Source organism: Symphalangus syndactylus, chromosome 4 (assembly GCF_028878055.3).
Source record: "Symphalangus syndactylus isolate Jambi chromosome 4, NHGRI_mSymSyn1-v2.1_pri, whole genome shotgun sequence".
In the NCBI taxonomy this organism is placed as follows: Eukaryota; Metazoa; Chordata; class Mammalia; order Primates; family Hylobatidae; genus Symphalangus; species Symphalangus syndactylus.
The window spans coordinates 131,952,801-131,977,209 of record NC_072426.2 but is presented as its reverse complement, the minus strand read 5'-3'; the positions used below and the strand labels follow the sequence as shown (position 1 = coordinate 131,977,209).

General features: G+C 37.0%; 1 protein-coding gene across 6 annotated transcripts in view; it reads right to left on the bottom strand.

The window, feature by feature from the left end:
* RXFP1 (relaxin family peptide receptor 1) overlaps nt 1-24,409 on the bottom strand; it is a 122,205-nt gene that overhangs the window by 72,169 nt on the left and 25,627 nt on the right. For all 6 annotated transcript variants that reach the window (XM_055276256.2, XM_055276257.2, XM_063638332.1 and 3 more), the window contains exon 2: nt 4,840-4,977. In XM_055276256.2, the coding sequence (XP_055132231.1) occupies nt 4,840-4,977 (138 nt within the window). The remainder of the gene's footprint in view (nt 1-4,839; nt 4,978-24,409) is intronic.

The following is a 24,409-nucleotide window of genomic DNA, read 5'->3' as shown; positions in this document are numbered from 1 at the left end:
CTTGACAGAATAAGGGAGAGGTTTCTGGAGTTTAAGATATACCTTAAAAGGTCTGATTAAGAAAAAAGCCCTTTTATTAAAAGAAGGTATTTTATTTGACAATATACTGTTAAGTTGTAAGTTATTACTCTAAAAGTGGTTTTTAATTATGGGGTTTTCTTATATTTGTGTGTTAAGATATTGTATTTTACATGACTGAAAATATGCATGAGGTTTACATATTCTGAAAAGAAGCAACTTTCTGACTTAATTTAATTAGTATTAAACAGAATTTACATATGGATGTTTTAAAAATGAACAGCCGATCAGGTGCGGTGGGCTCATGCCTGTAATCCCAGCACTTTAGCAGGCCGAGGCTGGTGGATCACGAGGTCAGGAGATCGAGACCATCCTGGCTAACATGGTGAAACCCCATCAATACTAAAAATGCAAAAAAATTAGCTGAGCGTGGTAACACGCACCTGTAGCCCCAGCTCTTGGGAGGCTGAGGCAGGAGAATCATTTGAATCCTGGAGGCAGAGGTTGCAGTAAGCTGATATCATGCCACTGCACTCCAGCCTGGGTGACAAAGTGGGACTCTGTCTCAAAAGAAAAAAAGGAAGAGAGAAGAATAAGAAGAAGGAGAAGGAGAATAAGAAGGAGAAGGAGAAGGAGAAGGAGAAGGAGAAGAAGGAGAAGAAGAAAACAGCCTTGGGAGCATAAATTATCCAGATACTATAAAATGAAGGAAAAAACCACTCATTTCGCAAGGGAAATTAAAGCAATTAGAGACAAACAGAAATAACTGTATCTCATAATTTTTCCATCACCTAGACTCTAAAGATGGTAATGAAATTCTGCCATCCTTCCTGGAAAGTTCCAGCCTATTTTTGCATGGACAGCAGCAGCATGCCAACTGGGCATCTTTGAGGTTTTGAACGGAATTAATTTTTTTTTTTCTATTTCTAGATGACTGCCACTACTAGAGTACCGGTTTTCCTAGAGGAGCTAAAAATTGTAGATAATTGATAATAATGGAGTTTGTGAGCAAGTTAGAATACTTGCATACCATATTGAAAACTTGATTCTAATGTATCTCTGCTGTTGCTACCATTTTGCATGCATTCCTGATTTTTCTGCTCATTGGGTTTAGGTTCGTGGTTCTCAAAACTTAGTGTGTATTAGAATGACACGAGGCTCTTATTAAAACAGAGCTTTTGATTCAATAGGTCTGGGATGGAGCCTGAGCATTTGCATTTCTTTTTTTAAATTTTTATATAAATATTTTAAAATAATTATTTTTTCTTTTTTAAAAAATATTGAGACAGGTTTTTGCCATGTTGCCTAGGCTGATCTCCAACTCCTGGACTCAAGCAATCCTCCCACTTTGGCCTCTCAAAGTGCTGGGATTACAGGTGTGAGTCACTGGGCCTGGCCAAAATGTGTATTTCTAACAACTTCCTGGGTAATGTTGATGAATTTGGTCTCAGGACTACTTTTGGAGATCCAGTGATCTAGGTGAATTTCAAGAAAGTTATGTGATTCTGGCATAAGAAGATCAGTAACAAATTGAAATAGTTATTTTTTACATAGACATGTCTTTATAAGAGTGAATTATGATCTTTCCCAGATTTCCAAAACTGGACTTGAGAGTTTTCAAACGTTGGCAATGGTGAATTAAGGACACAGACAAGGTCCCAGGCATCATGGCATAGCTGATCCACAGATGACTGCAGGTGCATGAGAAAATCCAGCTGAGTCCAGAACTGCCTAGCTGATCTCAGTGGAGTCCATCCAAAATTGCTGACCCCAAGAATCATAAGCTAAATAAATGGTTACTTTTTAGGCTACTATGTTTGTAATATAATTACAGCTAACTGATAACACTAGGTAAAATTTATTGAGTGCTAATTTCATGTCCTATTGTCTCAGGTCAGGTTACTATAACTAAGTATAATAGATTGGGTGGCTTAAACATAAACATTTATTTTTCATGGTTCTGGAGACTGGGAGGTCCAAGATCAAGGTGCTGGTAGAGTCATGTCTAGTGATGGCCCACTTTCTGGTTCACAGACGCAGTCTTCTTGCTGTTTCCTTACAGGGTGGACAGATGAAGCAAGCTCCCTTAGGACTCATAAGGATACTAATCCACCCTTATGACCTCATGTATTCCTAATTACATCCCCCAAATCCCACCTCCAAATCCTATCACACTGGGGGATAGGGCTTCAACATACGAACTTTATGGGGGACACAAGCATTCAGTCCATAGCACCTGTACTCTGCTAAGCATCTCGGATACATTATCTCATGGAATCCTGTTAACAACTCATGAACATTGATACTCTTATTATTCCCGTTTTATAGAAAAGAAAACAAGCCATTTTTTGCCTCCCTTTATAGCTAAAGTTTAACTCTTGATTACTGAACTTCTCTCTGAAACCCCAGTGCCCTAATGCCTCTGTCTAAATGTGCTTTTTGGTGAATCCTGAAAAACTTGCATGATTTTAAGGATTATTACTGTAAGGATTGCTACTTTTGCTACTTGGCCTCTTTAAACTTAGCCCTAAAGCTAGAGTTCCCAAGCTTTTTTTCCACTGAGAAGCTACATTTGCTGGTAAATTTGCTATTCCTACCACGTTCCTTTCCTGCTTCCAGCTGCCATTTTAATTGGAGTGAAGTTTTCCTGTTGCTCTGTCTAGAACTCTCTGTTTGAATTGCCAGCAGGTCGAGGGGGAACTGGCTGGCAGTGGGCAAAACACTGTTTCATCTAATTAAAAAATTATGTAATATTAATTTATTTTAACAAGATGTTATTTTTTTAAGTAAATGAAAACATATTTATGGCCATCCAAATCAAATACAATTGCAGCTTAAGCTCACTAGTTTAGATAGTGTGGTTATACTTGAGTTACTGCCATCACATAGAAACAGTGTTTCAAACTAAGAAGTGTCAAAAATAAAATCAGATTGAGTTATAAAAATTTAAAAGTTTATTATCTTACAGCAAGAGAAAGTACAGCTCGATATCAGGGAGATTTCAGCCCAGGCAGTAAAGAAAGCTCAGAGGCACGTATTATAGGATTGCTCATAAAGTGAAAATGAGGAAGTACTTCAACCTTTTCCATGACTGGTTATTACAACGGGGTTTCCAGGTGATAGGGGATTGGTTAAAAGTGATTTACCTTATACCACTTTAGAAAGACGATTTAAGTTTTGTTTGTGATTATCAGAGGCATTTACAAGAAACAACCTAAGTTTCAGTTACATTCAAGAAATAAGCTCAGTTAACGTTTGCTTGTGTGACCTAGCTGATTTTTTTCAGGTAGGAGGATTTTCAAGCCTGGTGTTCATCTTATTTTATGTTAACGGAAACTTAATTCCTTCAAGGTGGTTTCTTAAAAAGCCTGAAATACTTGGGGGAGTGATCACAGCAAGGCCTCATTAGCGTATATTATTTATGTGACACTTTGCATAATAACATTGTTATGCATCTTTTAGTCCTCCCAAAATAGTACCTTATTTATTGACAGGTGAGAAATCTTACTATTTTACATAATTAACCGAAGTTTATTTTCCCAGTGACTCAGATCCAAACAATTCAGGTTCTAACTTTGTATTTTTAAGGCTTCAGAAGTTTGAACAAAATTCTAACTGAAAGCTATTTTCCCATATTCAAATTGGCCAGAAGCCCTACTTACCGGCTTTATAAATCCAGAGGTATGGTTGTTGGTTAAGTAGTAAGTAAGTTGTATTTACATATTGTTTTGTCTCTTTTAGAAGCACTCACTTTTCTTCCCAAAAGATAAGGGCAACAGCATCCAACACTTAGACAGCACCTCCTAGATGTCTAGTACTCTTCTAATTCTGTACCCTTAATCTTCCTGAATTCTTCTAGTATAGGCACAATTACCATGCCCTTTTATAAAATGAGGAAACTGAGGCACAGAGAGGCTAGGAAATGTTCTCAAGCTTAGATAATTGGTTATCGTTATACCCAGGTTCAAACTTGGGCAGTCTGGCTCCAGAGCCCATATTCTCATTTTCAACAGTATTCTGCCTCTAACACCTTACTTGGGCAGGTTTGTTGGGTTAAAACAGGGGTGTCCAGTCTTTGGGCTTCCCTGGGCCACACTGGAAGAAGAGTTGTCTTGGGCCACACATAAAATACACTTACATTAATGATAGCTGATGAGCTTAAAAAAAATCACCAAAAAATCTAATGCTTTCAAAAACCTTATGAATTTGTGTTGGGCTGTGTTCAAAGCCATCCTGGGCTGCATGCAGCCTGTGGGTTGTGGGTTGGACAACCTTGGTTAAAACTTACTCTATGAGCAACCACCACTTGCCTGGAATATTGGCTGTGATACCATTACATAGAAAAGAGTGGATATTGAGGCCGGGCATGGTGGCTCATGCCTGTAATCCCAACACTTTGGGAGGAAGAGGCGGGTGGATCATGAGGTTAGGAGATTGAAACCATCCTGGTTAACACGGTGAAACCCTGTCTCTACTAAAAATAAAAAAAATTAGCCGGGCGTGATGGTGGGCATCTGTAGTCCCAGCTACTCGGGAGGCTGAGGCATGAGAATCACTTGAACCCGGGAGGCAGAGGTTGCAGTGAGCCGAGATCGTGCCACTGCACTCTAGCCTGGCAACAGAGCGAGACTCCGTCTCAAAAGAAAAGAAAAGAAAAGAGTGGATATTTTAAGCTACTGAAATAAGTGTAAGATTTCCTTAAGCAACGTATGTTTTGTATTTTAATTTAGTTTTGTCTTTCTGTTGAGAGAAGTCTCAGCGACTTCACCTTCAGTCCTTTCTGCTCCTTTCTCTCACTGTGACTGCAGGGGCTTCACTTACCACAGTTGTCCTCATCGGCCTGATTCCCGCAGTCGTCCACACCATTACAGTGCAGGAGCTGAGGCAAGCACTTTGTGATGTTCCCACAGGGGAAATAGCCAAGGGAGCACTTGATATCCTGTCCACCCCCATGAGAAACTGAGGAAAAAGGGAGAAGACACACAGTTTGAAGGCGGTTAATACAAAGGCATGGCAAAGAGCAGTTTCTCTCTGATATTTTATAATGATTTGTCTTTCTCATCATGGTTTCTACAACCCTGATGCCAGTTATTTTCTAGGAACCTTCACCTCTTAGGATGTTCTTTCCATGATCCAGAAGATGCCAACATTTTCCTCTTTGCCTTTGTTCATGCTGTTTCCCACCTGGAGTGCCTCTCCACTCCTCTCTTCTATGAAACATCTGCCCATACTTAACAGTTCAATCCAATTACCCTCTTCTACAAACAATTTTCAGCCAATAATTTTAAAAACAGAAATTTGTTGTATTCTTACGATGGGCTCAGAGTCAAGGCTGGTCTGGTATTGAAACGACTTCATTGTCTGTGGAAAACCTGTGGTTCATTGTCTCACCCTGAGATGATTAAGGACAAGGACACACACGTGGAGTAGGTTAAGGAGAGGAATGTTTAATAGACAAAAAAGTAGAGAGAGAAAGTTTCCTCATGATGAGAAAGCCGGTGGCCCAAGAGAAGGTTTCCAGGTTTTGGGGCAGAACACGATTGATTTTGTACAGAGGCTTGAGGAGGCAGTGATTGATTTACATAGAGCCCAGGGGATTGGTTTCACCAGGTGTGTCATTTACATAGCCTGCGAAAAGACCTAAAAGACTGGCCCTCCCACCCTAATCTTTTATTATGCAAATGTGGCTTCTACCTGGCTGTCACCGTGACACCTGCACATGTGGCTTTACCTGGCCAGTGCTGTGATACCCACACACATGGTGATAAGGAAAAGGGAGCGGGAATCGCCATATTGAATGTATCTGGCTTCCAGGTACAGCTGCTGACATTTACATATGAAAGCTTCCAGCTTGCAAATCTGTGCTTGCAGCTTGACTTTTCAGGCTGCTTTCTGTTAGAAAAGAAATGGTTTGGGGCTGCTTTTTATTAAAGGAAAATTCCACCGAGGACTCTTTTACTGTTTCTTTCTTTCTTTCTTTTTTTTTTTTTTTTTTTGAGACAGAGTTTCGCTCTTGTCGCCCAGGCTGGAGTGCCACGGCACAATCTTGGCTCACGGCAACCTCCGCCTCCCGGGTTCAAGCGATTCTTTTGCCTCAGCCTCCTGAGTAGCTGAGATTACAGGCATGCACCACCACGCCTAATTTTATATTTAACATGTTGGTCAGGCTGGTCTTGAACTCCTGACCTCAGGTGATCCACCCATCTCGGCCTCCCAAAGTGCTGGGATTACAGGTGTGAGCCACTGCGTCCAGCCTCTTTTACCCTAACTGCCTAAAATAATTTCTTAATAACTCCTGTATTAGTATTAGAGAAAGAAGAAGACATAGAGGATAACAGGAAAGCAGGTGCCATGTGATAATTTCTATATTGGATAGTTGCTAAGTGTAAGGCCCTGTGCAAGATTTTATGCATGCATCATTGAATGAAACAGAGTTCCTGCCCTAGGGGAGGTTACCATCTCCCAGGGAGGATATATTGAACAAGTTAATAAATATTTACAATTTATGGAGAGGTCTAAAAAGAAAGAAAACAGGTGATGTAATGAAAAATAACTGTGTGCTGGTGCTTTGTACAAGGGGTAGTTAGAGGGAGGCCTCTGTAAAATGGTGCCATTTAAGCTGAGATCTGGAGGAAGAAAAGGAAATCACCCATGAGAGTAGGGGAGGTAGGAGTGGGGAAGTGGTGGTGGTAGTTAAAGTGGTGAGGAAGAGGCTTCAGGCTGAGGATTAGTGAACTCTGGGAAGGTTGTGGTGATGGAGCCCAGTGAGCAGGGACAAGTGACATGAGCTGAGGTTGATGAGGTAGAGAAGCATCCTTGGGCAAAGGGAAGAAGTTTGGGTTTTATTTAAAATGCAAAGGGGAATCAATGAAGAATTTGAAGCCAAGGGGCCACTTAGGAAACAGGTATGTTTTGGTCACATAATTCTGGCTACTGGGGTGGAGTGCCATTGGGTAGGAGACTTGAGGGGAGGGTAGGAGGGAAAGCTGGGCTGCTGATTAGGAAACTTTGCAGTGCTCCAGGTAATAGACAAATGAGGCTTAGTCTAGAATGGCGCCAGTGGAGAGGAGAGAAGTGAACATATTTGACATGTAATTTAGGGGTAGAATGGAAATGGACAGAATGTTCTGAATTGGCTTGACCAGCTGGAAGCATGGCAGTGCCACCACTGAGACTCTCTGGGGGAACGGTAGGGTGCAAGAATAAAGATAACTCATTTGCCTTCATTTCCCTCCTTACCCAAGAGCTTCACCATGTGAGTTTTCTAATTCAGCTCAACACTTTCTCACTCACTTCAACACTTTCAAACTCCATCTTCAATCCAGAAGTCTCATTCTGGTTTTTTATACCTTCCCCGATTCCTGGAACTCCTCCTCCATCACTACCATTCTGCCTCATCACTATCACTTCCTCCTGAAATTTGGGCTCCAGCCTTGTCGGAATTCCTGACTCAGACTTTATTGGCTTGCATCTAGGTGAGATTCTAATCCTATTAGATAAATATTCTTTTACTTCCTTTTTTGAAGAAAAATTAGTCATTATTTGCAATTGCGTTTCTAGGAAAGAATGTTTGAGCATCCAAGCTAATTTAAAGATTAAAGTTTTGAAATATTATCTGATTTGCTATATTTATACCCCTACAAATAAACATTTAATAGAATGAAGAGGACTATAAGAACTTTAAAACTATCAATACTTCAAAAAGCAGTCCACTTTAACCTCTTTGCACCAGACACACTCATCTACACTAACAACCAGTTAATTAAATTTCATCACATATTGGTTGTCCAATTGTTTCAAGTGCTTTAATCTTACCCCTACCCCCCACCAACAAAAAAGAACACTCATTGTAAACAAAGCCCATGTCATTACTTGTTTGTATTTCTGGTTGGGGATGCTGAAAATTACTTGTTGAATAGTAAAATTAGAGAAGACAAACTTAAGAAGTAAAAATTGTTCCATAAACAATTGAAAGGTATGAATATTTGATAACGTTTCACATAACCATCCTATTCTGACTTTGAAGGGCAACAATGCCATTTTAAAAAGTAGACCTTATTTTTTATAGCTATTAGGTTCACAGCAAAATAGAGCAAAAGGTACAGAGAGTGCCCATATAGTCCCTGCCTCCTCCACCATCAACACTCTCCCCAGTTCAGAGTGGTGCATTTGTTGCAATTGATGAACCTACACTGACACACCCTTGTCACTCAAAGTCCGTAGTTTACACTGGAGTTCGCTTTTGATGTTATACATTCTATGGGTTTGGACAAGTGTATAATGACATGTATCCACCATTATAGTATAACACAGAGTAGTTTCACTGCCCTAAAAGTCCTCTGGTAACCACTGAACTTTTTACTATCTCCATAGTTCTTCTTTTTCCAGAATGTTATGTCATTGGAATCATGCAGTATGTAGCCTTTTCAAACTAGCTTCTCACACTTGGTAATATATATTTATCCACTCACTCACTGAAAGACATCTTGGTTGCTTCTAAGTTTTGGCAATTACGAATAAGCTGCTATAAACACCTGTGTGCAGGTTTTTGTGTCGGCCACATATTAACTATAACACTTTAAAATCTGAGATTCATATAATTTCAAAGATTTCTGTAGACTCCCAGTACAGTTATGTTCTTACAATCCTTACCAAGTTTGTAAATCTTTTGAACTTTCTAGAATACTCATGATTATGAAGAAATAAGAACAGAATAGTTTGAATAATCATTAAATGCTTATTATGTAAAAATGTATTTGGATCAATGATCAAAGCATGAAAAAAATAAAAGTGACTACTTCCTTTGTGAAGTATGGTGGGACTTCTTAATAACAGGGCAATTAACATTCTCATAGAGAAGCAATCCATGTATGACAGGCTTTGACTGTATGTAGTCATTTCGGAGCACATAGTTCGATGAAGGACATAGTCAAATCTATATAATAATGAGCTGTGCTATAAATAATGTTCTCACTTGTGAAATTACTCAAAATTAATCTTTTTTCAACCAATTGTTTAAAACAAAGTAAAAAAAAGGGATTTGCTTGCCGAAGGCCATTACTGGCAGAACATCACATATTTCAGAGATCTCAAGCATACATATAAATAAACCGATCTGTGTTGAGACTTTTTATATCTTTATTAATTTTTTAAGAACACTTTAAACATGAAGATTTTAAGAAAAATTCTTTGATGAATTGTCAGCCTCCAGCCACAGATACTTTGAAGATGATTTAACTGGCCATACCTGCCTGTGTTTTCATGCAGCTCTTTTGAATATTCTTCTCCACATAACTTCTTTTCTGAATATTATCTTTTTATGTCCTGTCTTTAAAATTTATATTTAGTGGCAGATATAGCTCCTCAATGATTGTATCATGAAATTAGTTCTACATTTTCATAACATTATGATTCAACAGCTATATCAGGTATCTTTTTTTTTTATTATTATACTTTAGGTTTTAGGGTACATGTGCACAATGTGCAGGTTTGTTACATATGTATCCATGTGCCATGTTGTTTTGCTGCACCCATTAACTTGTCATTTAGCATTAGGTATATCTCCTAATGCTGTCCCTCCCCCCTCCCCCCACCCCATAACAGTCCCCGGAGTGTGATGCTCCCCCTCCTGTGTCCATGAGTTCTCATTGTTCAATTCCCACCTATGAGTGAGAACATGTGGTGTTTGGTTTTTTGTCCTTGCGATAGTTTACTGAGAATGATGTTTTCCAGTTTCATCCATGTCCCTACAAAGGACATGAACTCATCATTTTTTATGGCTGCATAGGATTCCATGGTGTATATGTGCCACATTTTCTTAATCCAGTCTATTGTTGTTGGACATTTGGGTTGGTTCCAAGTCTTTGCTATTGTGAATAGTGCCGCAATAAACATACGTGTGCATGTGTCTTTACAGCAGCATGATTTATAGTCCTTTGGGTATATACCCAGTAATGGGATGGCTGGGTCAAATGGTATTTCTAGTTCTAGATCCCTGAGGAATCGCCACACTGACTTCCACAATGGTTGAACTAGGTATCTTAAATATTTTTAAGTGATATTTTAAAAGTAACTTTGGGGCTGGGTGTGGTGGCCTATGCCTGTAATCCCAGCACTTTGGGAGGTTGAGGTGGGCAGATATCTGAGGTCAGGAGTTGGAGACCAGCCTGGCCTGGCCAATGTGGTGAAACCTCGTCTCTACTAAAAAGCAGAAAGTTAGCCGGGTGTGATGGCGGGCGCCTGTAATCCCAGCCACTCGGGAGGCTGATATAGGAGAATCACTTGAACCCTGAAGGTGGAGGTTGCAGTGAGCCGAGATTGCACCACCGCACTCCAGCCTCGGCAACCAGAGCAAAACTGTCTCAAAAAAAAAAAAAAAAAAGTAACTGTAAAATTTTGAGATAATCTCAAACTGAGAAGTTGCAAGTATCAGATAAAGAATATTTCCCCACCACCCCACCATTTGAAAGTAAGTTTTTGACCTGATGCTCTGGCACCCTTAAATACTTTAGTATTTCCTATAAACAAGAATATTTTCCTATGTAAATAGAACCATTAAAATCAGGAATTTAACATGGAGTTGTTACTACCACTTAAACCTCAGAACCCATTAAAGTTTATATATTGCCCCCGCAAGATGTCCTTTATAGTAAAAGGATCTGGTATGGAATCACTCCTTGCATTTAATTGTCACATTTCTTTAGCATCTTTTCATTTTCATGGCCTTGATACTTGAAAAATGCAAGTCAATTATTTTGTAGAATGTTCCTGAATTTGGGTTGTCTGATTTCCATCATAATTAGATTCAAGTTATGCATCTTTGGAATGAAATTCACACAAGTGATGCTCATTTCAACCTGTCAGGTAGTACAAGATGTTAATTTTTTCCATTAGTGATTTCACCTAAATTCCTTTGTAATTAATACACATTTTGTAGAGGGGTACTTTGAAACTGCAAAAATCCCTTTCTTCATCCAAATGTTAATTTATTCATTTACTTATTTCTATCAGGTAGACTTATGGCTTCCTATTTTGTTCAACGGGTTACAATCTGTTGATTATTATTATGTATTCTGATGTGGAAGTTGTCTCAAATTGGACCAGTAGGAACTCTTTTAACCTAGCTTTGGTGTCTTTTTAATATTTATGCATCATTTTTTGAGCACTCTTCCTTGCTTTCTGGCACTACAAGATGTTTCAGGATCATGTTGCATTTTCCCTGCTATAGTCCTGTAACCAGCCATTTCTCTAAGGAGCTCTGGGTCCTCTCTGGGTAGAATGGTATTTAGAAGCCAAGATGTAGACGCAAGGTAAGCTCATTGATAGTGGGGTATCACTGCCACCAGGTCTCTCAGTGGACAGACTAGGAAATATATGTATGGTTATTCATACATACACACATTTCCATCTATATTAATTTCTCTGTATATTTCTAGATACTGAAAACTATGAGTTCATCTCCAGTTCCTATCCAACACTACAGGCTCAGTCTAATCTTCTCCCTTCACATATCTGTTACTCCCTTTCCTGACAGTGAGAAGCCTGCTTTCTATTAACTTAATATATTTATTATCTTGACAGATCCTCTTTCCTGCATGAATGCTCTCCTCGCCTTACTCAGTGCAGACTCTCACTTACATGAGCACTCTCCCCACCCTGTTTAGGACCCGGCACCAGCCCCCTCTAAGGATGCCCTTCTCACCCCAGTGGAACTCCGAAATTCTTCTCTGGACCACTACTCTATCACACTCAACACAGAAAAATACCTTCTTCTGATCCACCAAATGGCTTTAGAACTCAATTGTTTAGGAATAGAAGTAGAAAGGCAAGGGGCCAGTAAGTGATGTTTATACGGAAATGCTGGGAAAGTCAAAAACAAAAAGCATTTCCTTTTTAGCATGGAACCGTATCCTTAAGAACAGCAATAATTCACAGTGCAGTAACACAAATCAACAGAAAAAAATGATATTGAGTCCCTCTGGAAAAGTATGCCCAAAGAGTTACAGAAGTAATAGTTCCTAGAAGAGCAAGTAAACATGCTCTCATTGTGTAACCCAGTTATCCATCTGCCCTGAATGCTGTTTTTGTCCTGAACCAGCCTAAATATTTCAGTGGTTGACAATTTTTTTAAGTGGTTGACAATTTTGAGAGGGTGAGAGACAACAGAGTTTATATTTCAGTACAAATTATCTTAACTATCCTCTTTAGACTGACAGTTGTCATGGAGTCTCTCTGGCTTGGAGGATGAAAGGGATTCAGCTTTTCCAGCACTGAGTTTCCAGCCTCCCTGGCTGCCACTGTTCTTAAGGTTTGGATCTGCCCTCAGCTGCTGTATCTTTTATTTATTTCTCATGTAGAGTAACTTAGTCTTCTTCCAAATATTTGTATAACCATAGGTAGGTGCTTAGATCTGCTTATAAGGGAGTAGGGATTCTATATAACAATTTAAAAATGTTCCCCACCCCTGTACCCTGGTAGCTTTTCCAAAATATCTCTACATGTGGAACTGTCAGGATACGGGGTAAAATATGAAAACATATTGTTATTGGAATGTGAATGATCACTAGTTGCATTGAATAGGGTCCTTCAGGTATGGCTGGAATGCCAACTTTTGAATAGTTTAGTGTTGGAATTGTCATATTTATGACTCCTAAAGGCTGTAAATTGGGTAGCCCAATAACAAAATTTCTAAGATCAGACCTTACATTAAGATTTTTTAAAGTGATTGTGCTGTTATAATGTTATAACATTATATAATGATAATGTTATAACATTATATAATGATAATGTTATAACATTATATAATGATAATGTTATAACATTATATAATGATAATGTTATAACATTATATAATGATAATGTTATAACATTATAATATGATAATGTTATAACATTATATAATGATAATGTTATAACATATGATAATGTTATAACATATGATAATAACATTATGTTAAATATTATATATAACATGTTACGTATTATACATAACATATGTTATATATTATATATGTCATATATTATATATGTCATGTATTATATATGTCATATATAATATATGTCATATATAATATATATGTCACATATGTTATATATGTTATATATTATATATGTCATATATATGTTATATATGTTATATATGTTATATATTATATATTATATATGTTATATATTATATGTTATATATTATATGTTATATATTATATGTTATATATGTTATATGTTATATATGTTATATATTATATATTATATATGTTATATAGTGTATATGTTATATATTATATACTATATTTTTATATATTAAAAATTTATTATATTATATAATATATAATATATAATATATATTATATATGTTCTATACAATATATAGAACATATTATATATGTTATATATATAATATAATAACATTATAATGTTATAATGGCTACAATGTCACTAGGTGATAGGAATTTTTTGGCTCCATTGTAATCTTAAGGGACTTCTGTCATATACAGGGTCTGTTCCATTGCTAACTGAAATGTTCTATGACTGTATGTTACAACTCTGTAAGTTGTAGAATAGTTATAGTAATGCAAATGATTTATAGTTCATAGAAATGCAGATTAGGTGTGACAGATAGATGCAGATTGTGAGATACATTGATTATTGCCCCATAGATTATTGGTCTCTTTTGCATGTGTTAATCAGATTTATGTCAGTATTCCTGTTGGCATGTGTGTGTGTGTGTGTGTCTGTGTGTGTGTGTGTGCATTGAAGTCTCCTTTGAATTATTTGTAACATCTTACTGGTTCCCTCATTAGTAAATGAATTAGTCTTTGAGGTCTTTGAGACATTTTTATTTTATATTTATATGAATATCATGATTTTACCTCCTCTTCCTTCTCCTTTCACTTCCCCTTCTTTTTAAATTATCTTTTAACAGGTGTGAGGACCCACTCAGAACCCCAGAGTTCGTACAAAGATTATTTTAAGGTGAAGACATTTGAGAATCAACAGACGCCAGATGCAGAAAGAAGCTTTCTCAGAGTTTCCCTTATCTGACTAAAATCTGAAACTTCTGGGAAACAATCCTTCCCTAAATTCCCTCTTTTGGGTGAGTCTACTCCCAGGAGAGAGACTGACAGTAAACCTGTCATAAATCCCTTCCCTGGGGAAATTCATATCCTTAAAGGATGGATAGGCTACATGCACCTGCATAAACAAACATCATCACAAACTTTATCTTCTGTTTTTTTCTTCTAAAAATCCCTTTGTCCTTCCTAAAGAAATTATTTTCTTCCCATGGAAGGCTTTTCTTCCTCTTCCTTTCCCCTACTTAGGAACACTAGCCTCTAACTGTTTGGCAAGCTAGCTATTACTTTAGTTAGCTGCCATATGCATACAAATCAGCCTCTTGTTGGTTTAATTTGCAGGTTCCCAGTCCTTGAGCATAAGGGCAAAGAAAAAGTGTTTCCTCTGGGAAACTTGAACACAGGGGATGTGTACTTTAAGATCAGCTGCCCCTGAGGGGTGGGCACTCGGGGTTCCTTTAACAAAAGCTTCAGGTGGAATCATCCCAGTTATAGGAAACTCATGATATATATCCTGGTAAAAAAAATTGTTGGCTCAAAAGTAACCTCAGCTTGTTTGAGATGAAACTCTTGTTGATCTGTTATGATAAAATTCTCCCCTTAATAAATATGTGTATTTTAAACTGTGATAAATTTTAGAATATAGAGACAATAAAATTAATCAAATGTATAGTAATGGAATTATATTTTAATGTGGGAATAATCTGTGCTTATTGGGGGGGTTGGAGTGTTTTTTATGATTACGAGAATTAGGCAATTAAGGAATAACAGATGAACCTACTAATTTCAACTTAAAACAGGTAATTAAGTTCAAGCTTGTGATTTTACATTATAAGAGAGTTTAAGTGTATAAGCAGCACTGGACTATTTAAGGTAACTTGACATTTACTATATTTCAAATACGTTTTATTCGATTTTCTAAAGTTTTTAAGCATGCATTTAAAATACAAGTTGAGGCCGGGTGCAGTGGCTCACACCTGTAATCCCAGCACTTTCGGAGGCCGATGCGGGCAGATCACTTGAGGGCAGGAGTTTGAGACCAGCCTGGCCAACATGGTGAAACCCTGTTCCTACTAATAATACAAAAATTAGCCGAGCATGATAGCACACGCCGGTAATCCCAGCATCTCTACTAATAATACAAAAATTAGCCGAACATGGTAGCACACAACTGTAATCCCAGCTACTCAGGAGACTGATGCACAAGAATCACTTGAACCAGGGAGGTGGAGGTTGCAGTGAGATGAGATCACACCACTGCACTCCAGCCTGGGTGACAGAGTGAGACTCTGTCTCAAAAAAAAAGAAAAAAAAAATACAGATTGTGTATTTCTTATTCAAAATGCTTGGAAACATAAGAGTTTTAGGTTTCAGATTTTTTCAGATTTTGGAATATTTGCAAATGCATTCTCAGATATTTTGGAAATGAAACCCAAATCTATACACAAAATTTATTTGTTTCATATATACTTTATACACATGGCCTGAAAGTAAGTTTATACAATATTAAAATGACTTTATGCATGAATGAGTTTTGACTGCATTTTGGCTGCAACCAATTACATTAGGTCAGGTGTGGAATTTTCCACTGTGGCATCTTGTCAGTGCTCAAGAAGTTTCAGAGTTTGAAACATTTCAGATTTCAAAATTTCAGATTAGGGATAATCCACTTGTATTTAGAATAAAATTAATCATTACATTTAAGATGCTGTTTAAAACAGTTCATTATACTTTGTTTTGAATGAGACCGGTCAAAAGTTCAATTTTTTCAACTTGAGTTAAACATTTATAAACTAAAAAGTGAAGGAGATTTGTTTGATTTTACAAGATTTATAAGTAGAAAATAGGTTTGTAAATTGAAGTTAAAGGCTGAAGGGAAACGTGGTTTTTGAATTTGTTACTATAATAAACGCATTATTAATTTTAAACCCAAGTATAATAGACACTGTTGGTTTGTTGATTCAACAGTGATTCCCAAAACCCTTCTCTCTTGCTACCCTTCCGTTAAAGAGGTTGGAAAGCAAAATACTTTCTTCCCCAGCTGGCCGGCTTCTCGGTGTCTAAGGGGCACAGTTCCTTCCGGCCAGTGAGACATGGGCAGACATCTGCTGAGGAAGTCCTGGAGGTGCTAGCTTTCTTGATACAAGAGATGGATGGGGCTGTTGTCTTCCACTTTCTTTCTGCCTTGAACATGATGGGATGATTGTGTGAAACTGCAGCAACAGTTTTGCATCTATGAGGCAACATACGTGCTGGCAAGACCAAGAAAACCCACAGATACCTACAAAATGCCAACCCTGGAATCATCAGGCTACTCGGACTCCTCTTTAGGTGAGAAAAATAAACGCTTCTCTGTTTAGGCCATGCCGGGTCAGGTTTTCTTTTGTTGCAAGAAAATGCATTCCTAACTGATACATCAAGAAACTTCGAAGTGTCCTTTCTGCAGTCATTCCAGACATGAAAAATCTCGGGTTGGCAATTTACTTGAAAGGGTGAATGAAGGAGTAAGTGAAAAACTGATGGGGCTTGTAGGGACAGCAATAGAAGGAGTCCATGCTCTCTTGAGCCTCAGGTTTGAACTGCCATACAAATTCCTTCAGGCTTGGTGGAATGAGTGGTCCCTGTTGGACTGACTGGGAAAAAAATCATCCCTGAACTATCAAATCTTTCTCTGGGACTCAGTCTACTGGAAGCCCCAAGAGAAATGTCTGGGAAGTAAAAAGATGGCTTACGGTGTGGAGATACTGTTGGGACTGATATGCAGACAATACTTTATGTGATGTGCTCAGTGTAACAGGATGGTCTCAGGCAGCCTGCCAGCTTCATTACCTGCAGCTACCTGGGTTAGTTACATCCATGCAGCTGAAGGAGAAAAAGCCAGAGGAAAGCTTTGCATCCTTTTTCTTCCTGCAGACATTATGTAAACTTTCCCGGAATAGGAGAATAGAAGTTGTCTTTACTCTTTGGGAAAGAAGTCCTTACTGAGTAAAATAACTTGTAAACATTTTATAACTTGGTTTTACATGAATATATGTTCATAGTTCTGATGTTTCTCTGACCTGAGGTTAAATAGTTTGATTTCACCTATCAAGCTTATGGAAATTCACTAATATCAGTGCAACAGTCAGAAGTACTTAACAGAAAAATTACTGTAGAATTGTGTAAAGATACCAATTTGCCATTGAAAAGACAACTGCAATTCTATGAAGAATTTCTACCTTCCTAGTTTGCATGATACCATCTTGTGCTTCACATTAAAGTAGAAAAAAGTAGCTTTTCTTTTTGTCGTAAATGCATCAACCATAAAATTATAATTAGCAGCTGCTTGTCTTAATATTGGATATGTAATAGGTGTATGAAAATTTTTTTTAAAGCACATCTATTCCTGGTATAGGGGAAAAAAGCTCAGTATTGGGAATCAATGCAGTGGGGCAGGGGAGGGTCTAGCCTTCATTTGTCACCTTTCTAGATCTGTGACCTTCAGTAAATTTTTTGAGCTTAAGTTTCATCATCTGGAAAATAAGTGGTAACATTCATCTAATGGTATTAAACATGGTTGAATAAAATTAGGGTTTCAGGAAAGTATATCAGTTTTTGCAAGTCTTTGACTAGAATTTTATTTTTATTTTTTGAAGAAAAAAAGTAGCTTTTCTTTTTGTCGTAAATGCATCAACCATAAAATTATAATTCACAGCTGCTTGTCTTAATATTGGATATGTAATAGGTGTATGAAAATTTTTCCTGGTATAGGGGAAAAAAGCTCAGTATTGGGAATCAATGCAGTGGGGCAGGGGAGGGTTGCCCCAGGCTTGCCGTTGCCCAGGCTGGAGTGCAGTGGCATGATCATAGCTCACTGCAGCCTCTAACTCCTGGCCTTAAGCAATCCTCCTGCGTTGTTCTCCCAAAGTGCTGGGATTACAGGCCCTAGCCACTGTGCCCAGCCAGAATTTTATTTTTCAAAATACATTTTAAACTATGATAGTAAAAGCATATATAACTTTGTTAAATACGTAAAAATTTTAACACAGTGTAAATGGTCAACATTTTTACTTATGCAACCAGATTAACCTTTTTTTTGTAAACACAGATCTTGAATAACCATCTTTCCAGCTTTGTTTAAATGAAGAGTGAGATTTCAAAATCTGTTGAGGCTATTATTACGACAGCTGTCACTTAAAATTTTTGTGTTCATATTTGGTTGTATTATTCTTATTGATTGATTCTATAATAAATATATTTTGTGAATGTGTTGAGTAGTTTTAAAAATACTGATCACTTAGCTTGCTTCTTCAATTATACTCTTTCATGTCTACAGCTTTTCTGTACCCAAAAGCTACTTTTTCTATACATGACCAGCAGCAGCCTTGTTTAGAATTCATATCAATTCAGGATTTCTCAGGCCTTCAAAATCTATGTTCAGTTTTGATAATCAAATGTATTTTATACAACTTCCCTAAGGTTTTGATATATTTCTCATAGGGGTGAATATATACCTTGCTTAAGACTATATATCTTTTGTGGCTCCCCACCAACCAAGAAAATTTGGTTCAGCTTTATTTTTTTGTAGCTATTAAGGAAAGAATGAGGAATGGTTTTCCCAAACATAAATTTATATTAAAATATTGAATATGCTATGCCAAACCACATGTGCCCTACTCTACTCATTGCTCAATTCCAATAGCCTACTCTCTATTGAGAATCTCTGTTTAGATGACTCTGTGTTGTTTGGCTATGAATAAGGAAGGCTCAATGATTTGTTGATATGAAGTTTAACTGGAGGAAGCAACTACCTGCCACTCTTTCTGTGTTCCTCCTGGCTGTGTGTGCATTTGCAAATGTATGCACCAAGCATAAGAGCGCACAGAATGAGGACACCAGTGAGGAAGGTGATGGCTTCATCTGAATAATTTTTCCTGCTTATTTAAAAAGTAAACTTATTTACTCCTAAAGGTGAGAGCAAGTTCCTTCTCAGATCAAGAACAAACAGGTGTGATAAAAAAGTTTAACAAAATGGTATGTAATGCAGATATTAGTAGGCTTACCTTGTAGGAAAAATGTGTGCCTTAGGAGTAGATATATTTCTGAAGATGTTTTGAAGGCTTTCTGATCAAATCAATAAAATATTTAATATATCTGAATATATCTGTGCACTAGGAGTTTCTAAGGCACTGGGATCAGGACATTAATAATTTTAACAGAGATTGAGTAGCAAAAGACACTCAGAATGGAATTGAAACACCTAGTGGAGCTCTAGTGAAGCAGTAGACAGTGAAATTGGCTCCACGACAATAATGAGGCATTTGGCTCTTTGAGCATGGATTAACTTAACACTTAATGTTGATATAAATGCATCTTGCTTTTAGTGGTACTTAAAATTAGACTTTTTTGAATCACAGTTTTTAATTTGAATATTCTCATCTCATGTAAAAACCATTCATAGGCTGGGCACAGTGGCTTATGCCTGTAAGCCCAGCTTTGGGAGTCTGAGGCTGGAGGATTCCTTGGAGCCCAGGAATTTGAGGCTGCAGTAAGCTCTGATGGTCACAACTGCACTACTGCCCTCCAAACAAACAAACACACTCATACATAAGGAATTTATCAGTTAATTAAAAAATTTTCTAACTGAAAAACTACTCCAACTTAGGTGACAGAAGAGACCCTGTCTCTAAACAAATAAACAAACTGATACTTCAAGGAATTTATCAATAAAAAAATTTCCTAACTGAAAAACTACTCCAACATATACAAACCGAAATTATTAGTTAAAAATTTGAGAGCAACTTGGAAACATGCTTAAACATTTAAATTCCAACAGCAGAAATATTGAAAAATTATTTACTTGAAAAATTGATACATACATATCAATTATACATATTGTAATTATACATATTTTAAGGATACAATTTGATTTTTCCATATATATCTATGTTATACAATGATTCATTTAGGGTAGTTAGTGTATCCATCATCTCATGCATTTATCATTTCTTTGTGGTGAGAACATTCAAAACCTCTTCTAGCTATTTCATAATATATAATAATTTACTGTTAACCGTAGTCACTCTACTGTGTAATAGAACACTATAATTTATTCCTTCTATGTAATTGTAACTTTGTATCCTTTGACCAACCTCTCCTCATCCTTCTCTCTGCTCTGGTCACCACTGTTCTACTCTGTATCTATATTATGACATCACCTTTTTAAAAAATTTCACATATGAATGCGATCATGCAGAATTTGTCTTTCTGTGTCTGGCTTATTTTACTTATCATAATGTCCACTAGGTTCATCCATGTTGTCACAAATGATAAGATTTAATTCTTTTTTATGGCTGAATATTTGTGTGGGTGAATAGTATATCTTTATGTATATATACATTTTCTTTTATCCATTATTCTGTTGTCTGACACTTAGGTTGATTCCTCACCCTGGTTATTGCAAATAGCGCTGCAGTAAACATAAGAGTGCAGCTATCTCTTCAACATACTGATTTTATTTCCTTTGGATATATACCAAGGAGTAGGACTGCTGGGTCATATGGTAGTTTTATTTTTAATGTTTTGAGGAAAATCCATATTGTTTTCCGATAATGGCTGTACTAATTTCCTACCAGCAGTGTGTAAGGGTTGCCATTTCTCCACATCCTTGCCAATAATTGTTTTCTTTTGGTTTTTTTGATAATAGCCATTCTAACTGGAGTGAGGTGGTATCTCATTGTGATTTGATTTGCATTTCCCTAATGATTAGTGATGACCATTTTTTCACATACCTGTTGGCCATTTGTAGGTCTTTATTTGAGAAACGTCCATTAAGGTCTTTTGTCCATTTTTCAATTGGGCTTTTTTTTTTTTTTTTTTTTGCTGTTAAGTTTCTTATGTATTTTGGATATCAACTCTTTGTCAAATGTACAGTTTGCAAATATTTTCTCCCTTTCTGTAGGTTGTCTTTTCACGCTGTTAATAATTTCCTTTGCTGTGAAAAAACTTTTCAGTTTAATATAATCCATTTGTCTATTTTTGCTTTTGTTGCTTGTATTTATAAGGTGTTATTTCAAAAATCTTTGCCAAGCCCAATGCAGTGAAGCATTCCCCTTATGTTTTCTTCTAGTAGTTTCATAATTTTGCGTCTTACATTTAAGTCTTGAATTCATTTTGAGTTGTTTTTTGTATATTGCAAGAGGGAGGGCTGTAATCTCATTCTTCCACACATGAATATTTTATTTTCCCAGAACCATTTATTGAAGATATTGTATTTTCTCCAATGTGTGGTCTTGGCACCTTTGTCAAAACTCAGAAATATTTTAAATGAAGCATTTAAATCTTCTTTTCCTTCTGGAAATCCTTTGAAATTAAGTAGATGGAAAAACAGAGAAACTGTCACGTATGCCAATTGCCAAGTGAGACACAAGTATTGAATGGATATCAGTGGAATCTTTTTTCTGAGAAGAATCATTCCCCTATGAGTATAAAATTGTGTGCATTGTATGCATTTCATGGGGTCTGTGTGAGTGGTGCACAGAGAAGGAAAAAATGCTGTATCCTGTGTGCGGCTATTGCACCTTTCTCTTTGACATTATTTGGATCCTAATGCAATTCAAAGACCAAAGCCAGAGAGCAAGTACAGTGAAATATTTTTATAATGCGCTTTTGAGGAAATTGCACCCTTTTCTTACAGTAAGGTGACTATGCTATAGCTGGTTATCGTTTTGGGGGGGGAACATAGTTTGATCTGAGTTATATTCAAATAATGAATTCCTGTCTCAGAACTAAAACCTTAAGCGTTTCAATAAACATTTCTTGAGAACTAAGTTCTTAGTGACTTATTGAGTGGAATAAACTAGGCTTTTTACTCTCTTACAGATTTTAACAGAAATGCAAAAACACTTACAATTTGTGTCTAGGGAACTCATGTAAACAATAACTCAGTAAAATTATAACCCCCATTCTGTAACGACATTAAATGTTAATATGGAAATTTTTTTTTTTTTTTTTTTTTTTTGAGACGGAGTCTCGCTCTGTCGCCCAGGCTGGAGTGCAGTGGCGCAATCTCGGCTCACTGCAAGCTCCGCCTCCCGGGTTCACGCCATTCTCCTGCCTCAGCCTCTCCGAGTAGCTGGGACTACAGGCGCCCGCCACTACGCCCGGCTAATCTTTTGTATTTTTAGTAGAGACGGGGTTTCATCGTGGTCTCGATCTCCCGACCTCGTGATCCGCCCGCCTTGGCCTCCCAAAGTGCTGGGATTACAAGCGTGAGCCACTGCGCCCGGCCCAATATGGAAAATTTTAACATCATTGCTCTGAAATCAGTGCAGTCACTGCCTTAAAGGTAGTTTTGTTTACTTAAATTTAAAATAAAGTAATAGAGTGTAACTGATAAATTTAATTAAAATATTTTTCACCAAGCATCAGACTTTATTTTTTAAAAATAAAGTATTGGGTTTATTTGAGCTTTACAACATGATATTATGAGATACATATAGCTAGTGACATGGTTACAATAGTGAAGCAGATTAAAATATCTATCATTTCTAATTAAAATGTTTGTAGTGTTTCTGTACAGCTATGACTTTTTCAAGCACTAGGAGTTTAATTGTACTCTATGACTTATTTCCAGCATTTGAAATCCTTTTACAATCCATGAAAAATACTCAATATACCTATTTTCTTTTACCCCCAGTAAAATAGGTATATAAAATATACCTATTTTCTTTTCATTGCCCCCAGTCTCAAAAGTGTGTAAATAATTTGCTAAAATGTCTTGTTAGGAAGTAAAATTAAACAACAAAACACAAAAGAAAACAAAAAAGAAAACCACACACAAACACAAACTTTCCCTATATTTGATGATGATGATTATTATTATTGAGACAGAATCTTGCTCTGTTGCTCAGGCTGGAGTGCATTGGTGTGATCTCGGCTCACTGCAACTTCCACCTCCCAGGTTCAAGTGATTCTCCTGCCTCAGCCTCCTGAATAGCTGGGATTACAGGTGTGCACCACCAGGCTCAGCTAATTTTTGTATTTTTAGTAGAGATGGGGTTTCACCATGTTGCCCAGGCTGGTCTCTAACTCCTGGACTCAAGTGATTCACCTGCCTCAGCCTCCCAAAGTGCTGGGATTATAGGCATGAGGGACTGTGCCCAGCCTGATTCATTTATGTTTAAATATAATTTTTATCTTCAATAAGGTCTATCAATAATGATTTCAGATATCCAGAAACAAATTAAACAAAAATATAAGTATAAATAGAGGATTTAAAAATAAATTATATGGTGCAATTACAGAACTATAAATTCGTAGCACAGTCTATATCCAGTTAAACAATTTGAAAAAATGAAGTAGATCTATATCCACTGGTATAATAAGTTGTTCAAGGCATATCATTAAGTTACAGAAAGTATGTTGAAGAATAATCTATATAGTTTGCTCTTCTTTGTATGAGATAAAAGACATACATGCTTGTGTTTATAAAATTATGGTATGTTAATGTGAAACTGCTAACAGTGGTCATCTTTGGGAAGTTGGACCAAAAATGGCAGAAGAAAGTGGGGATTTTACTTTTCAGTTTATATACTTAGGAAAAATTTGACTTGCTTTTAAAAAGTGAGTATTCTTTTAATAATAAAAACACTCTGATGTTATTTACAGATAATTCAAGAGTGTAAAAATGTGGTTTCTTAGCTATAGCTCAAAAATAATTGAATTGTAATATTAGTTTTCTCTAGCTATTTTGTAACAAGGTGTAACTAAGCTAGTGGTTCTTAATTGGGGATGCTTTTGGACCCAGGGGACATTTGGCAATGTTTGGAGACATTTTTGATTGTCACAACTTGGGGGTTGCTACCGGCATCTAGTAGGTAAAGTCCAAGGATGCTGCTAAGAATTCTTCAATGCACAGGGCAGTTCCCCCAAACAAAGATTTATCTGCCCGAAAATGTCAACAGTGCCCAGGATGAAAAACCCTGAACAAAGCATTGGTGAATAATCAGTAGGAAACCATTCGATGTCATTTTTCGGGCTTAGAAAGCGATATCCCAAAGTATGGCACTTTAGCAGGCTGAGTACTTTGAACTGGAGGACATTAGAAGGGGCTCAGAAGTAAAGTCTCTCTCTGACCTTCTCCTGCCCTTCTTTCTCCTATTCCCCTTCTTCCCCCAAGGCAGGCCATAGAAACTAGAATCCCTTGCCCCCTAAATCAGCCATAAAACCTAGAAAAATGACTCTAACCTTCCCCTGCCTTTCTGTGTAAGAGCTAGCCATAAAGAAATCCTCTGACCTAACTTGTCTGAAAGTAGATAATAAGACATTCCAGAAGGTGGCCT